The sequence below is a fragment of the Hippopotamus amphibius genome, chromosome 12 (assembly GCF_030028045.1).
Source record: "Hippopotamus amphibius kiboko isolate mHipAmp2 chromosome 12, mHipAmp2.hap2, whole genome shotgun sequence".
Taxonomy (NCBI): domain Eukaryota; kingdom Metazoa; phylum Chordata; class Mammalia; order Artiodactyla; family Hippopotamidae; genus Hippopotamus; species Hippopotamus amphibius.
Window position 1 is genome coordinate 18,580,218 of NC_080197.1, and position 18,141 is coordinate 18,598,358.

The window sequence follows — 18,141 nt, forward strand, 5'->3', positions numbered from 1 at the left end:
GGCTCAGAGGCGTCAGGAGTTAGAGGTGGAGTCCAGGCTTCTTCCAGTGAGGGCCATCACTCCAGCCAGGAGAAGCAGGCTCTAGCAGCACTTGGCAGTGGGGCAGAGAGCTAGGTAATGCAGAATGCCCGTCTCCCGCAGGTCAGGGAGTTATCCCCTCTCAGCGCCACATCAGATAAGTAAGCAGGATGCTTGGTGATGCAAAGAAAAAACAAAGGGAAGGAAAACTGTGTTTGGGTAGTTTCTACTCTGTACCCCTGGAGCATCCAGGGTCACCCAAAGGAAAGCCGTATCTAAGTTCATGCGCTGCCCGTGAGGACTTGGTATCAAGGATCTAAGTCCAGGAATCAATATTTGACCCATGCCTTTCCTGATGTTGTGAATTAAATTTCCCTCTTTCTGGGTTCGCTGAAAATACTGTTCTTTTTAATAGAGGAAGATACGATGGTGGGAATCCTGCAGGCAGTGGGGGTGTATCCAGTCCCAGTGGCAGAGTCCGCGGGCCATCTCTCTCCCTCCCAACTCTCCCACCTCTCTGTCACTGGAGCACCTTCCTCAGAGGTCTGCCAGTGGCCAGCCAGCCTCTGGAGTGTGATCACATGGGCAGGCTTGAGGCCAGTGCTCTGGCAGTGAAGCAACTTGCTGATGCCCTGTCCCTGACCCTCGTGACTCCAGACTGCGTCTGTGGGCAGCTGTGTGGGTCCCGACGAATTGGAAGGCTGCCACTCGGAATGGAACAGCCCGGAGCTGTTCGGGGTCATTCTGACCTGATCAGAAGCCCAGTGCATCTTCTTTTAGATACAGTCCCTGGCTCCAGTGTGCGGCTCTAACCCTTGTCTGTCTGTAATGTCACTGTTAGTCACCCAAGCTCTAATTACGCACTGCCCAGTTTGGAGGTTTGCAAAACAAGGGACCTGTGTTAGTTTTTGGTGACTGCAGAGTTCTACAAACGAAGTGGCTTAAACAACAAAAGTTATTGTCTTGTACTTCTGGAGACTAGAAGTCCAAGATCAAGATGTCAGCAGGGTTGGCTCCTTTGAAGACTGTGGGGGAGAGTCTCTTCCACGCCTTTCCTCCAGCTTCTGGTGGGTTGCTGGCCATCTTTGGCATTCCCTGGCTTATAGAACGACCACCCTGATCTCTGCCTTCATCTTCACATCTTCCTCTGCGCGCATCTGTCCAAATTCTTCCTTTTTATAAGGACACTGATCGTATTGGATTGGGGGCCCACCGTACTCTAGTATTACCTCATCCTAACTTTACTAATTACCTCTACAAAAACCCTGTTATCAAGTAAGGTCACAGTCTAAGGTTAGGATATTAACATATGCATTTGGGGGGGAACACAGTTCAACCCATAACCAGCCCCGTGCAGTTAGGGGCAGTGTCCACATGGTTCCCATTGGAGCCTCTGACTTCACCATTCACAGTGTGATCCCAGTAGCTTTTAAGGATGTGCAAGGAACAGAAAGCAGCCCTGCAGGACAGGGCCCCAGAGGAGGGCTGACATCCAGATGTGGCTCCTGTTCCCTTCAGAAGCTGAGTGAAGCTTCCTCCTGTAGGGGAGCTGCATGTTCTTTGGAAGGAGCCCAGGGCAGCGGGTAAACGCATGGGCTACCTCTACACCCCAGATGCTGGGTCTGTGGCACAGAACCCTTCCCAGACCCCACGTGATGGTGAAGCATCAGGTGCTGGGAAGAGCCAGGCCTCCTGGGGCAGGCACCAGCACTGCTGTTTGAGCAGAGCTCTGATGAGGAACTGCTTGGTGCTAACCACTAATTTCCCAATCACATTTTGCCATGGCAAGAAGTTCTCGGCACATAGTTGACCCTTGAAAAATGCTGGCTGAAATGAGGAAATGCATTTGGAGTCAGCATCTCACAGCAGCAAGGCTCAGAGACCCTGGGGGGCTCTCACGCCATCGTCCCAAACCTCAGCTGCACCTCATTTAAAGTGATCCCAATCTACCCATTCACACAACAGATCTGAACATACCTACTGCCAGTGGTTTGCTGACAAACCTGCTCTTTGTAAAAGAAAAGCCCTCCTTTGTAGTCTTTGTCCATTTCCAGGGTGTGAATATCCCCGCAGATCCAATATCAAGTTACCAATGGTTTAACAACTGGCTTACAAGAAAGTCTTGACTGTCTAGTGACATTTCTTCTGTAGCGAGTTGATGCAAGCCAACTCCAGCATGCCGAGACCTCGACCCCCACCCCCAAACTAGTTTGTTATGAGGACCAAATGAAAACATAAATGTAAATGTGTTTTTATTTAACTGCAAATAGTTTTGGAAATTTTAAAATGTCATTACTGATGACCATAGTTTCTCTCATGTGGTCAGCTCACTCCCTGAGCACCTGTGAGCCAGGTACCTTGTAAGGAACTGGGGGTTTTGTGATGAACCAGCAGGTGTGCTTCAGGTCCTCAGAAGCTCACAGTGTAGGGCAGAAACAGACATTAAGTAAAGCGTTGTAGCAGGCAGTGGTGGAGTTATGATTATGATAAGTGCCTCTAAAGAGAAGTGAGATGTACTGAGTGAGGACTGATGACAGCAGAGCTAAAGCCCCAGGCAGCAATGCGTGTGTGTTCCTAGGACACCCCCGGAGCTCACTCCCCTGGGATGGGTGCAGCGTGAGAGTCTGTGCCCCCTCGTCCCGTCACCACCCTTCTCAGCTAACACTGAGAGCTGAGTCGCGGCACAGATCAAGGGTGGCATTTGAGAAGCCAGCGGACTCGACCTCACACTGTGAGAGGAGCCACAGCCTTGGCCCAGGCTCCATGGAAAGAGCCAAGTTCCCTGCGTTTACAGAGGATCTGGCAGGTGGATTCACACACCACCAGGGGGCAGTATTTGTTTATAGAGCCAGGGCCGAACCCCCTGCTGAGGTGCTGCTAAGGGACTGTGGGGTGGAAGTTTGGTATGAGTTGGTAGGAGGACTAATTCTAGGATTAGGACAGGCTCATCTCAAAACCCTGGAAGGCAGTCTTTTTCGTCGATGGGGGGCTTGTGTGCACCATCCCAGATTCACGTTCTTCACCTTGTTCCCCAGCCCGGGGGTGGCTGTTACTAACTTTGACTGGAGATTCAGAGGAATCCGAACCTGAGTTCAGCTGTAGTGAGGAAGAGGGATTTATCAATGAGCAGATAAAGATGGATGATGCCTTGGAGGACTGGGGTGGGGAGGGTGGGGGGGATTAGAGGGAGGGAGGGGATACGGGGATATGTGTATAAATACAGATGATTGACCTTGGTGTACCTCAAAAACTGGTACAAGAGTGTAAAGCAATTATATTCCAATAAAAAAAAAAAAAGAAGAATGGGAGCCTCTTAAGACAGATTCCCGAGAAGCAGAGCCTGAGGCGGGGATTTGGGAGCATGTGATATACTGAGGGAGGGCTCTTGGAAGAAATCTGTAAATTCAAGAGGGAAAACGCTGAGTAAGAATCTATTGTCAGATAAAGTTAAGTCTAGGCTAGAACCAGGGTGCAGTGTAAGTTTCTCCAAAGCTGTTCTGCTTTGAGGCAAGATCGGGATTTCTACCTCGTCTTCCCCCATAACAATCAGTCCTTGGCATTTCCCCTACCTTCTGCTTACCCTTCCTCTCAAGAGATCACTCAGGTAGCTCCAGAGGAAGAGGCACCTCTGAGCCTTGCAAGTCTCTGGAGCGTCACAGAGGTGAACCCTTAGCCCCCACACGCAGGAGCTGGGGGGATGTCACACCACCCTGTAAAGGGGACCCGGGTGTGGCACCAACGGCATCCACCACATGGCTCTTATATGGAGGATGTTTTACATCTTCAGGTTGAGGATAGCAAAAAGCTAATGGAATTGCCTCAAGTTCAAGAGCCAAAAGAACATTTCAAAAGCCCTTTGCTTGGCACACTCTAGCTCCGGGAGTCCGCTCAGAGCTGTACAGAGAAAAATACACCCAATGGGTAAACAGACACTAAGTTTTGGTTTGAAAACAGAGAACTTTGATTCAGACTTTGAAAAGAGGGCAGTAAGTTGGGGGTGTGAGGGGGAAGATCCATTTAAAAGTTAGGTTTTGTTCTTGTAGTTAAAACAGGAACTGTGAGAAAGGGCAAGTAAGAGGGAGGTGCACTTAGACCTAGTCAATCCTGTTTACTCTGCACTCGGAAGATGCAGGATGGGCTCACTGTAGGAACCAGGCTGAAGAGGTAAGCGGAACATGCCTGGAAAAATGGATCTTGGGAAAACTTCCAAGGGGCTGAAATTTAAGTGAGAGACAAAACAACTCTTCCCGTGGAAGCTGATCATCCTATCTGAGGAGGATGCCCAGGGCTGCAATGGCTGAACGAGGTACCCAGTATCTCAATTCATGCCCTTCTGGCTGGGCCAGAGCAGGCCACAGCGGAAATAGAACTAAACACAGAAGCTCAGTTCTGGAATCAGATTGGTCGGTTCCCCTTCCAGAAGCTGTGTCCAATTCCATGCAAGCCCCCTTGCCCACAGATTCTCTTAACCTAATTCTTCCCTGCCTCCCTCCATGTAATCATTCACTTTGCTACTTTCTCTTACCCACAGACCCTGCCTCCACCGGACTTGCCTGAGTGATCTGACCCCTTCCTACCCTCCAGCTTCATCCAGGCTTCTGTCCTCTTATTCACTCCCCTCCAACACACTGCTCTCCTTTCAAAGTCCTTTCAACCTCAGGACCTTTGCCCATCCTGCCCCCTTAGCCTGAAATTGTCTGGCTTAAGAGATATACATCTTTCAGATTGCAGTTTAAACTCCCCCTCCTCAGAAAGACCATCCTGACCTCCAGTCTCATGTATATCCCCAACATTTTACACTCTCATTATACCCTGTACTTTTTTTCATAGCATTCATCATGACTTACCAATATATGTATTTTTGTTGGCTTACATGTTGAATGTCTGTCTCCTGGCTAGATTCTCAGTGAAGTAAGTGAAAGGATTGTGCCTATTTTGAGCAATGTTGTGTCCCTAGATCCTAGCAAACATTAGTGCTTAATAATATATGTTGAATGAACACATAGATAAATGAATGGACTGGTTGGATGGATGGTTGGATGGATGGATGGATGGATGGATGGATGGATGGATGGATGGGTGGATGGATGGATGGATGAGGTCTCCCATGACCTCATTTTTTCAAATACAAGCTACTTGTCAAAATGTTCTCTTGGAAGGTAGGAGTAAAATGGTAGAGGCAGGGATTAGTTACGTGATCTACAATCCCCACTAACAAAAAGACCAGCCAGACTCTGCTCGGGTGCTTACTGTGACAGGGACCTCACTACTCCCCCAGGGAGTTCCTCCCACCATTGGACACTTCAGTTGGAGGGAACCTTAATATCAGGGGTCCAAATTGGCTCCCTATTATTTCCGCCATTCGGTCTTTGGGGCCACATAAATCTGCCTGTTCTCCTTCCAGAAAATAAAACTTGCCTTCTTGGACTTGCTCCCCCTGCTCCAGTTGGGGTCCACCAGGTCCTTGCTTTCCACCATCTTCCCATTGGAACCTCTCTGGCCGCCAGCAGGCAGCCTCACTCCCATCTTTGGTGCCAGCCAGCAAGGGAACACAGCTGGCTCTGCAAACTCCCACTGGGTGCGCCCAAGTGGCAGTTGGAAAAATCAGCTTTCATTTGATTTGCAAACTGAGCTGAGCCTTTGAGACAAAATAAATCCGGAAACCCATAAAGCCATTTGCAGAGTTCCTTTGCAGAAGAAAGTCACAGTTTTAATCTAGTAAACACTCTCTAACGATCCCATTAAAACAACCCCCTCAGAGTAGGTGCTGAAAGCTAAACTCCAGAATAATGAAGCGTGAGATAAGGGGCCGGTGTCACCAATAGTCCCATGCTGCCTGGTGGTAGCAATGGGCTAGAACCATTGTCCCAGGAGCAACAAGAGGCGTAGGCAATAGTCTTTTGTAAATGTGGCTTCTTTTTATAATGATTAAGCCTGAGGTAGAACATTTCATCCAGCATTTTCTCTCCTCTCTTCCTAATGGAGTCTCACCCCTGCAGGGACAATATGTATCTGTTCTCCAGTGCCCTTATTTCACAGATGCTGAGACTGGGGCTCAGAAGGGGAGTGATGTGTCCGTGGCTTTTTTAGCTACGAGAATAACCTGCCACAGGTTATGTGAGAAGCCTAGTGAGATGTAGGAATTGTCTGCTATCAGATAGGAAATGCCCGCTGCCTGCCCTCCCCACCCCTGTTTATCCAATTCTGTATGGAAGGTTCTGTCTTGTATAAAACTTCCTTGAGAGGTTGCCTGGAATAATGGGGAATCAGGGACACCTAGATTCAAATCCCACATCCAAAATTTAGCTGTTTAACCTTGGACAAGTCACAACCTCTAGGAGCTTATCCCATCACTTTTAGGCCTAAGATCATTCGTTCTTTCCCCTGGTTATTTTGGATAATGCACTTAAAAGGTCAAGAACATCATAGATGATACAGCTTGTGCTTCCTTTCTTCCTTCTTCTGGCTCTTCTCTTATATGAGACCTGGAAACCCAAGTCTACTAAGCATACATCCTCTTTCTGCTCTTCGCAAAGGAAGAAAGCCCAAACCTGGACCATAGTCATTTCTCATACAATTCTACAAATCAGGCATTTATCAAATGGACTCAGGCTAGATTGCAAGTGCAGAAACTGAGAGGGGACAGGAATGATGCTGGCCTAGGCTCTTAGCACTTAACCTCTTCACCTACAGGCCGTTGTATTTAGATGAGATCCCACATAGCAAGAAGATATTTGCATTGACTGAGTATAGGATTTTACTCACGCTCTTGCTAACCTTTGATGTGGCACTTTTCCCCTTCTCATCATCTGCCAGGCAGTTCCAGGAGGAATCCAGAATCACAGGGTGCTCAAATCTAGCTGTGGCAGCTGAAAGTAGGGGCTATAATGAAGGATCATTTGTGAGAGGCTAGACTGTAGTGAGCGAGTCTGTTGGAAGACTCTTGGTTCTCATTCAGTCCTTCAGGTCCTCCCAGACTTTCAGAGGAGAAAGCCTGGGTGTGTGTTTCAGGGTTGGGACGGGGGAGTGCTGCTGCTTGGTAGCCAAGCCTAATGAGATGAATTTTCCACGCTTGGGGTTCTCAGAATTACTTGAGTGTAACAAGGTCTCTTTGTCCCTTGGGCCTCTTTGCTCTCATCCAGCATCTTCTAGACCCTAACATGCCAGTGGAATAATGCGGATTTTCTTGAAGGTTATGTGACAAGATGGAATAAGAGGATTATATCATGAGTATACTGTAAAAGAACCTAAAGAAGACCTTTAAATATCCCAACCCTTCAACATTTTTCTTGTTACAACAGCTGATACATCTCTCTAGTCTTCTCTGTCCTTGTCCTACTCTCTGTTCTCTAAATTTGCTCAAACCACTTCCCCGTAACACACACACTTGCACACCTTCTCCACATCCCACTCAGGAAGACAAAGCTGGTACAATAGAGGCCAGAAAACAAAAGCCAAGACCAACACTTGTCCTTCAAGCATGTCCCTGGGGAGTCCTATTTCATCCCTCTAAACTGGAAATGAGAATTATCTACTTAAGACCTGAGACACCCAAGTTGACTTTAGCTCAGATCTGATATCCCAAAGTCATTGCATCTTACAAAGGGAATAGTAGGCCTTGTATTTATTTTTTTTTTCTTCAGATCTTTATAGGAGTATAGTTGCTTTACAATGTTGTGCCAGTTTGTGCTGTACAACAAAGTGAATCAGCCATATTTATATGTATATCCCCATATTCCCTCCCTCTTGAGCCTCCCTCCCACCCTCCCTATCCCACCCCTCTAGGTCATCACCAAGCATGGAGTTGATCTCCCTGTGTTATGCAGCAGCTTCCTACTAGCCATCTATTTCACATTTGGTAGCGTATATATGTCAGTGCTACTCTCTCACTTCGTCCCAGCCTCCCCTTCCCTCCCCATGTCCTCAAGTCCATTCTCTACTTCTGCATCTTTATTCTTGCCCTGCCACTAGGTTCATAAGTACCATTTTTTTAGATTCCATATATATATATATATATATATATATATATATATATATATATGTATGTATGTAAATACCATATGCTAATATATATATATGTTAGCATATGGTATTTGTTTTTCTCTTTCTGATTTAATTCACTCTGTATGATGGACTCTAGGTCCATCTACCTCACTACAAATAACTCAATTTCATTTCTTTTTATGGCTGAGTAATATTCTATTGTATATATGTGCTGCATCTTTTTTATCCATTCATCCATTGATGGGCATTTAGGTTGCTTACATGTCCTGGCTGTTGTAAATAGTGCTGCAAAGAACATTGTGGTACATGTATCTTTTTGAATTATGGTTTCCTCAGTGTATATGCCCAGTAGTGGGATTGCTGGGTCATATGGTAGTTCCATTTTTAGTTTTTTAAGGAACCTCCATACTGTTCTCCATAGTGGCTGTATCAATTTACAGGGAATAGTAGGCCTTTTAAAATCAGGGGTCAAGAAAAGGGGGGAAAATGTGGGTGGACTGGAGACAAGGGATAGAAATAAAAAGAATAAAGCTCCATTGGAGCTTTCTCTGATGCAGTTTCAATGTAGTGTGGGGGCATTAGCAAAAATTAACCACCTATTGTGTGCAAGTCCCAGGGCTATGTGTTCACGTGAGTCTACAATGCAATGATAGAAGTAAAGCCTGGCATGTATTACACACTAAATAAATAGTGGTCATCATTATTACCCTGACTTAAGAAATGAAACAGTGTAAGCTCAGATGGGTTAAATAAAGATCTCAAGTTCCCTCAGAAGTGTCACTCAGGTCTAACTCCAAAACTCGTGGCATTGCCATGCACCATTTTGAATCTTGTCAATACCACAGACTGGGTGAGATTCTACGAGCCACTGTCGGGGTCCTCTATCTCCTATTTGTTAACCCCTTCCCATGCCTCTTTTTCAGCAATAGCTGATAATAGAACCTTTAGGGTGTGGTGGGTCTTTGGCCTATCTTCAGTGGTATCCAAGGTAAATCCTGGGATCTGGAGCAGAAGGTGAGGTGCCTCAAGAAGCCCTCAGCTTTCCTTACCTCCACAATGTATTGAAGCTGATAAATTAAGAAACTAATTTGTCTTCAAGGTTATCTGGGCCATCTTTAGTCAAGGAGCATCTCTTTGCAGTCAACATTCATTGCTTTAGGAAAGGAAAAAATCAGAAAGAAAGTCTGAGGCACTCAGTATTCAGACTCCTTCTTTGCATGGTCTCAATGTTTTTGTTAATGGCTGACATATATACATATGAACAAGCCCCCAAAGTTGTAAAGATAGAAGGATCATGAATCCTCCAGTAAAAAAAAGCCATTCAATAGGGGAACCAGATGATAGAGGAGAAAGCAAGGCACTTCCATCTGTTGTTCTGCTGAATTAGTCAGGATAGTCTAGGCTTTGCTGCAACAACAAATTAACACCTAAATCTCAGTAACTTAATGCCACAAAGGTTTCTTGGTTGTTATGCCATCTAGAATATAAGTGGCCTCAAAGGACCCCATAGCAAGGGAAGAATAAACATAGAAATAGTAACCTGAATCTTGAATACCCCACTTGGAAATGGCTCATGTCTCTTCCACTTACATGGCCTCGATGAGACTGGAATCCTTCCATATGCCTAAGGAGAGATGGGCCAGGCACCAGAAAACACCAGTTATCTCTAGCATTATGTATATATAGGAGTCCTTTTCCTATTTCTACTTCCCTTTGTATCCTTCTGAGACCCATGATCTATCACTTAACTTCTACTACTCCACCCACTAAGAAGACCTCTCCCCATCCCAGCACCTGTGCAGATATACCTCTGTTCTACCCCTCATAGCTGAGCATTTTTGCCAAGCAGAGTTGTAGCCATAGATGGTAGGGTGGGGAGGCTCCTCTGGGCCTACCAACAAAACTAAGTCTTTAACTGTTTTTCATTTAATCCTTGAAAGAACTTCATGAGGTATTCATTATTATCCCTGCTTTATAGGTAGAGAATTTGAAACTCAGAAATGTATGTAATTTTCCAAGTGACACAGCCAGTAAATGAAAAATACTAAACTAGAATTTCACATATCCGTTTGGTTTTGAGTGCAACTCAATACTGATATGTGGTCCCTCTTCCCCTAGAGGTTCAGAACTTTGTCTTTGAATTTGGACAGCCATAGACTCTAGGCTAGAAAAGGTACTTAACTGCTCTGTGTCTCAGTTTCCCCACCTATGAAACAATGACAATCACACCACTTATTTCACAGGGCTAATTAAGAATTTGATGAGCTAATCACATCAAGTGCTTAGTGCAATGCCTGGCTAATAATAAGCACTCAACAAGCAGTCAGTAGTGGGAGAGCCGACCCGTAGTAATTGTATCACTACACGATGGTAAGGGCTGTGATGAGGGTAAATTCCGGAAGCTGTGGAAGCACAGAGGAGAGAAACCAAAGGTGATTTAGGGTGTGCATTCTCAGCTGTGTGATCACTGAGACAGTTTTGAAAGAGGAGTGACAATTATATTGAACAAGGCTGGAGAGTGATACAGGGAGGTCTTCTGAGCTGAGGAAGATGCACGTGCAGATCACTGGAAGTAAGAGAGGTGGCCACTGAACTTGAATGGGACAAGGTTCCTTTGAACCATAGCTGCAATGCCATTGTGATGAGAGGAGGCTGGGAGGGATCACAGATGAGGCTGGAGGGGTAAGCAAAGCCAGGACACCAAGGACTCTGCATCAGCCCCATGGCATGGAGAGGAGCATTGGTGGTCCTGAGACAGTGGGAGCCCTTGGGGGTGCTTAGCAGGCTGCCTTTGTCACAAAGGCCACCCTGATTACAGCTTAGGAAACGGACCAGAGAAGGGAAATTGAGGCAGGGATGCAGCTGGAGCAGGAAAGGACAGGTAGGAGGTGACTGAAAGAGCCCAGGTGGGAGCATGAATCACTTCTTCTCTCAGCCTTCTATTTCTTTTTCTGACATGTCAGGCCAAGTCATCATCTCGCCCACCTCAAAAGGTTGGGGGGAAATTATATAAAAATATCCACTTAGAACAGGAGTTGGCAAACTTTTCTGTAAAGGGACAGATAGTAAATACTTTGTTTTTCAGGCCATATGGTCTCTGTCACAAGTACTCAACTTTGTCATGGTAGCACATAGATAATATGTATAAAACGAGCATGGCTGTGTTCCAATAAAACTTTATTTATGGACACTGAAATTTGAATTTTATATAACTTTCATGTGTCATATTTTACTCTTCTTTTGGTTTTTTGATCTTTTCCCAGCCATTAAAAAATGTAAAAGCCATTCTTAGCTGGTGGGCACCCAGAAGGCAATGGGTGGCCAGATTTGGCCTACCAGTCATAGTTTTCCGACCTCAGACTTAGAATATGGTTTGAAAATGGTAAAGTTCCCTTACCTTTGAGGGAGGAGTAGTACGCTCACTGTTGCCCGGTGGCTACAGTTTGAAGTATTTCACAGCTGTTGGTAAAGCTTGCCATTTGTTTGAATTTTTGAAATTATTCCTGTTTATCAGTTGAAAGTATTTCCTGTTTATCAGTTGCTCTGGGATGTCCTACCCATCTCTCCACTTTGTATAAGGACTTCATACGTTTTGTTGATGCATCACTAGAGAAACACACAGCCTTTGACCAAGCCTAGGACACCTTCCTGCTTTTTGTATCATTTTCTTTAGAGAGGCAAGTAGTGGGTTTGAAAGGACAGAACATTAAAGTCATACAAACCAGGGTCTGAATACTGCCTCTGCCAGTTCATAGTTCTGTGACCTTGAGCAAGTTATATCAATTTTCTGATTCATCCTTTCTTCCTTCATTCATTCATTTATTCAACAGATATTCACTGAGTACCTGCGGTGCCAGCTCCAGTGCAAGGCCACAGCAGGACACTAGTAAATGAGACACAGTGACTGCCTTCAAGGAGACTCAGAATTGCGGGGGAGGCAGCCACTTAAAATACAGGGAGGTTATTACTTTGAGGAGGGATGACGAGGGTGTTAGGGGAAGACAGAGGAGGGGCCTCTGACCCACGTGTGGTGAGACTCCCGGAGAGAAGGAGTTCTGAACTGACACCTGGAGGATGAACAGTTGTCATCCAGGTGAAGAGGCAGGAAGGGGATATTTCCACAGCAAGTGACCAGCCCAGGTAGGGCCTACCGACAAGAAGGGGGGGCAGGGGAGGAGGGCACGCTGTTGATGATGGAAAGGAATTTATTGTGCTTGGGGCAGAGCACAGAGTGCAGTGGTGGGGGTGGAGAGAGGCTGGAGGGACAGGCGTGGAGTAACTCATCACTGATGGTCTGTGAACCGGGTTAAGGAGGTTACGTTTACCTGGAGCACAACAGGGTCACGGGTGCATTTCAACTGAAGGATGGAGAATGGACTGGAAGGGGACAGGGCTGGAGGCAGGAAGACCAGCAGAGGGCTGCTTCAGCAACCCAAGTGAAACAGGAGGGTGGCTTGAATGCAGTGGAAATGAAACTGGAGAGAAGGGGGCAGCTTCAAGCCTTTTCAGGAGTAGAATTTATCAGGCATGCCAAGTGATCAGAAGTGGGAGGTCAGTAAAAAGGAGAGGTAAAGGATGACTCCCAGATTTTTAGACGGCCTGGCTACGTGGCTGGTGGCGCCATTTACTAAGAAAGGAGAAACTGGGGTTGGGGGGGAGGAGATGTCTGGGTGGAAAGACGATGGATTCATTTATAATAAAGCTGACCTTTCTGGGTTGTTCTAAGTCTTAGAAGCATTGTATGTGAGGTACCTGGCAGAGTCCCTGGCATGTCGTGGGTGCTTGATAAATGGTGACTCTTATTTTTGTTTCATTTTTAAAAATCTATTTCAGGCCCTGTTTTGTTAGACCATGATGTTCTTTTGCTGTTTAGTGTGAGCTCTTCAGAGCCATGAGAACTGCAGTTTTGTTCACCGTGCCACACGTGTTCATGTGTGTTTCTTTCTCTCCTTCTCTTCTGCATGCTGCCTGGGGACTGGCTTCCTTGTGGTCAGCACCAATGGGCAGCGCCCAGGTGACCCCGGGGACTCCACTCTGCCTCCTCACCACAGGTGATCACCAGAGCCCTGGGCAGGGAGGGGAGGGGAGTGAGAGCAGCCCTGCTGTTCAGTGGTCCCTCCAGGCCAGGTGCACCAGAGAGGAACTGGCAGTCCCTCCACCCCACCCACACATCCATCCACCCAGCCAACCCTCCATCCCTCCCCACGCATCCTTCCATTCCTCCCTCCATCCGTCCATCTATCTACTCATGCATTCACCCATTCTACTAATGTTTACAGAGTACCTACTGTGTGCCAGGCGCTGTTCTAGGTGCTGAGGTATGTAGTGATGAGAAAAAGAAAACATATTCCTATGCCTTTGGGGAGGCATAGTGAAAAAAACTACACAAATAAATGTACAACTGCAACTATGGGTCATACTATAAAAAAGAGGTGTATGGTGTTCAAAATAAACCAACAAACATACCTGGAGCTCAGGAAATAATTCCCAGGGAAGTGACAAATGAACTGTGATCTGAGGTTCAGGGAAAAGTTGACCTCGTATGTCTGTGCTTAGGAAATGGGTAGATCTGCCTCTGACCCCCACCCCATCGGCCGTTTGTCTTGGACAAGTCACTTCAGTATGATGATCTCCACCTCTCCTATCTGTTAAGTAGGAATAATAATGCTTCCCTCTTAGGGAGCACTATTTTCTTACAGACTTTGCACATGCAGAGTCTTCTGGAGCTGTATCCTGAGATGAAACAAGATAGTGAATATGAAAAAGACTGCTACAGGAACACCCAGTCTAGAGTAGGTATTTGCTTGAAGTAAATACCCGCCCCTTCCCTCTAACACATTGTGGTTTTAATCTCATTTCATATAAACATCTGCCGCTCTTCAGAGATGAGGATGCAGAGCCCAACAGAGGCTGATACCCATTGGGAGGCTGCAAAGACAGAAGAGACCCTGTTGACATAGAGATCTCTACAGCAGGGCTTCTTTCTGGTCAGTGGAGGTTTCTTGGAGATTTCAAATCTCTAACTGGCACCTCCCTCAAAGTTCTTGCTCAGATAGCCGTCTCCTCTTGCTGGTCCCTGACTGGCCAGTTTGTCATGGTGGGAAAGAGGATTCATCAGGCAGGGATGACATGAGTCCAGCCATCCAGGACCTCTTGGTCCCCTTCTGTTCACCCCCTTCCCAAACTCAGAAGCTTCCCTGTTCATGATTGTCCTGGGCTGGATTTCCCAGACACAGAGCCTGAGATGGGGATTCTTGTGCAAATTATTCATCAAATACGGATTCTCAAAAGAAAGAAAGTGAGGGAGATGGGTGAGGGAAGGAGAAGAAGTGAAGGCAGGATGTGAGACTGTGTCAGCTGAGCCCAGGGGGGCTCTGGAGTGTGGACTCCATCACAGGGGTGCCCCTACTTTGAGGCAAGGGGGGCAGCATCTGTGCCGCTGTGTCAGTCAGCCGTGTCCTGGGGAGGCAACATCCCTTTGCCTTATGGCAGGGAAGGAGGTGGCTGTGAGCTCTTAGCAGCCGGCACCCACAGCAGCTGGAGATTAGGGCACCAGCCCGGGAAAGGAGACCTGGGCAGAGCCTCTACAGCATTCACGACAGCCAAGTTCTGTCCCCACCTTTGTGCCTGCCATCAGCCCCATAGCCCAGCGTGTCACCATCAACACCCTAGGAATGTCATCTCAGCCCCTCCCTAGTGACATGATCTTAAGCAAGTCTCACAGCCTTGTTTCGCCTGCAAAACGAATTGTCACACCTACTGCAGAGTCGTATTCAAGATTACATTAGGTGACCCTAGAGAGTGCCCTGCTCAGTAGCAGAACATAGTGGTCTTTCACCAAATGTCAGTCCCCTACCCCACCCTTGCAAAGGCCCCCAGCCTCACTTTCACCCCAAGGGAGGTGGCAGTTGTGGGCGGATGCACGGTGACAGACGACAGTGATTCACCTTGTGCCCACACCCAGTTTACCCAGAAACAGTGCTTCTCCGGGGCATGTAAACAGCTCCCTTTCTGCTGGGCCATTATTCTCCAGGCTCTCTTCAGGTCCGCAGCCCCGTAACGTTTTCTTTAAACAGAGCCAGTCCCATATCAGGCACATTTGTTTTACCTCTTGCCTTCCGAGGCATCTGAATGTTCCTTCTCTGACAGGTTTATTTCACTGTGTGCCATTTATTTCCACGCCTTTCTCAGCCTCATTTGATGGGTGAGGTGCCCGTGAGTGTTTCTCTTCGAGCAGACTGTCCCTTTCAAAGGGCGTTTTTGTTAATGCTCATCCCCCAGTAGCAATAACGGCTGATGTGAATAATAACCGCCCAGGCCTGAGTGATGGGGACATTAAACTGTAAACACAAGCAGCCTCTTTTCGCATCAGCACCAGCTCAGAGGACTGCGGAACCCGCTTGTGGAGCGGGGGTCAGGCTGGCTTTCAGAGTGAGTGGAGGCTGAGTGCAAGTCTCAGCTCGGACGCTTTCTGGCCGGGTGGTCCTCAGCAAGTCATTACCCTTCTCTGGGCTTCTTTCTCCTCATCAGGAGGAGCAGGGATAGCGACATCCCTGGCCATCGATAATGGTGAGAACTGTGGGTGATAACTCCCAGTAGCTCTTCAGGTCTTTCTGACTTCCTGGCTTTTCCTTCAAGGACTTCATGCTCTAGAGTAGGGTTTCTCAACCTCAGCACGAGTGACATTTGGGGACAAATAAGTCTTAGTTGTGGGAGGCTGTCCTGTGCATTGTAGGATGTCTAGCAAATCCCTGGCCTCTACCCATTAGATGCCAGGAGCACTTCATCCCCCAGCTGGGACAACCAGCTATATCTCCAGACATGGTCAAATGTTCCCTGGGGGCAAAAGCACCCCCTATTGAAAATCTGCAGGGCTGCACTCTGTTAAATAGATACAGAATCTCAGCCGTGTGTATACTTTGAAAGTTTTCAGTCGCATTAAAAAAGTAAAAAGTGACGGGTAAAATTCATATTAATAAATTTTATTTAACCCAGTGTCTACAAAATACTAACATTTTAACGTAATCAATATTTTAAAATTACTAATAAAAGATATGTTACTTTTTTTTTTTAGCACTAAAGTCTTTGAAATCTGGTGTGAATTTTACAGTTATAGCACTTCGCAATTCAGATGCTAAATTTTAAACAGTTAAGAATGAAAGATAATCCTAAAAAGATAAACATTGTGCTTAACAAGTAAGTATACTTCACAGTGTTCCAGTGTTAAAATTTAAATGAGTGGAGATAAATTTTAAAATTCAATTCCTTTGTCACACTAGACACATTTCAAGTGCTCAGTAACTACGTGTGGCTTAGTGGCTGTCATCTTGGACAGCACAGATGTAGAGGTAATTAGGAGTTTGGGTTTAGCAGATGCAAACTACTGTATATAAAATGATAAACAATAAGGTCCTACTCTATAGCATAGGAACTATATTCAATATCTCGTAATAAACTATAATGGAAAAGAATCTGAAAAAGAAAATATATACACACACATATGTATATATAAAACTGAATTACTTTTCTGTACACTAGAAACTAACACAACATTGTAAATCAACTATACTAAAATTAAAAAAAAATAAATCCAACAAAATATCTTGACCATCCTTTGTGCCTCGTTGCTGAACAGAAGTGTAGATGCACAGAATAGAGGCTCAGTAAATGTTCAGTTCTCTTTATTCTGTTTTGACACCCCCCCAGGAGACACTCAACAATATCTGGAAATGTATTTGGTCGTCACAACTAGGTGTGAGGGGTTACTGGCCTCTAGTGGGTCGAGTCCAGCAATGCTTCCATTGGAAAAAAAAAAAAAAAAAAGGTAAAACCTCTTATGGCCAGGGTTGGGTGTTTTTCTGTAGTGGGATGACTTGCGGCTGCAGTGCACAAATGACTAGTTATTTAACACTTGACCTAAAGGACTGGGTGGACCCCAGACCCCCTACTGCCAAAAGAGTGCGTCTCCGGTCCCTGCAGTAGCTCCACCAGGCCTCCAGGGGGCGCTCTGGGAGTCTGAGCCCAGCAGGAGGCTAGCAGCACCCAGTCTGGATGGACTGCAGTTCAGCCAGGCACCCCTGCTCTGGCCTGATCCCGCGGGCTGACCCACAGTCACTGCCTTGCCCATGCTGAGTGCCTGTTGTCCATTCTCCCCGGGGAGGAGGGCTTTGGGACCAGCCCTCATGTGGACCCCAAACTCTATTCCTTAAAACTGGGAATATTTGGCAAATCCCTCAGCCTTTCTCAGCCGTGGTTTCCTCCTCGATGAAGTAGTAAGGATAAGCCCCTGCACTGCCAGGCTCAGTCACCACCAGGGTCAGCCGGGAAAGCGGGTGCGTTTCCAGCAGGGCTCCTGGCTTGAGAGGGTGCCGGGTGCAACTCCATTCTATCCTTCCTTCCCCTGCACTCCATGTTAAAACTCTCTGCTCTTCTCTTCCTGACAATTCTTTAAATCAGGGCCTTGCCACAGTGACAGGATTCAGGCCATAATGTGCTCTCTGGGACTGCTCTGCCGCTAACTGCCTCTAAAGCAACCTTCCCAGGGATGTCTTATAATTCTTGGATCCAGGTAGAAAGAATTTGAGCCTTTGGGGCAAGGCTGTGGGGCTGAGAGCAGATGGGGAAGCAGCACGGCCGCCTTAGGGAAGGCCCAGCAGGATACCTGGTGCCCCTGGCAGGCTTGGATGTCCTGGGGAGTGAGCAGCCCTTGCAGGGAGGTTACGGCCTCTGGTAGGCGTTGACGGATGGTGTGAGGACAAGAGCTGGAGGCAGGAAGACCGGATGAAGCTCTCCAGAAAAGGCTTAAACCTGTGCAGCTGCCGTGACAGGGCTGTGCTTGGTGGAGAGAGGTAGAGGGCAGCCAGTGGGAGCGCAGCCTGCCAGGCTGGCAGGGGAGCGGTGGCAGCTCAGGGGGACAGCGGCACCAGGGGTGTCCAACATGATGAAAAGAACAAGCAAACAGCAGCTCTGTGTTACAGACCTCCCATGGAATGTGCTGAAGGTTTCATAGGATTAATGTACTGAAACTTCTCAACAACTCTACCATGTAGGGTACCATTATCACTCTCATTATATAGATAAAGAAACCATATTTTATAAATAAGGAATCTGAGGCTTCGG

The 18,141-nt window shown here is 46.8% G+C and overlaps 1 protein-coding gene across 1 annotated transcript in view; it reads left to right on the plus strand.

Annotated features, from left to right (window-relative positions):
- The window catches only part of PTPRT (protein tyrosine phosphatase receptor type T), a 1,046,874-nt gene that overhangs the window by 854,217 nt on the left and 174,516 nt on the right, over positions 1-18,141 (plus strand). The window contains exon 14 of the mRNA XM_057701613.1: positions 13,017-13,073. Within this exon, the coding sequence (XP_057557596.1) occupies positions 13,017-13,073 (57 nt within the window). The remainder of the gene's footprint in view (positions 1-13,016; positions 13,074-18,141) is intronic.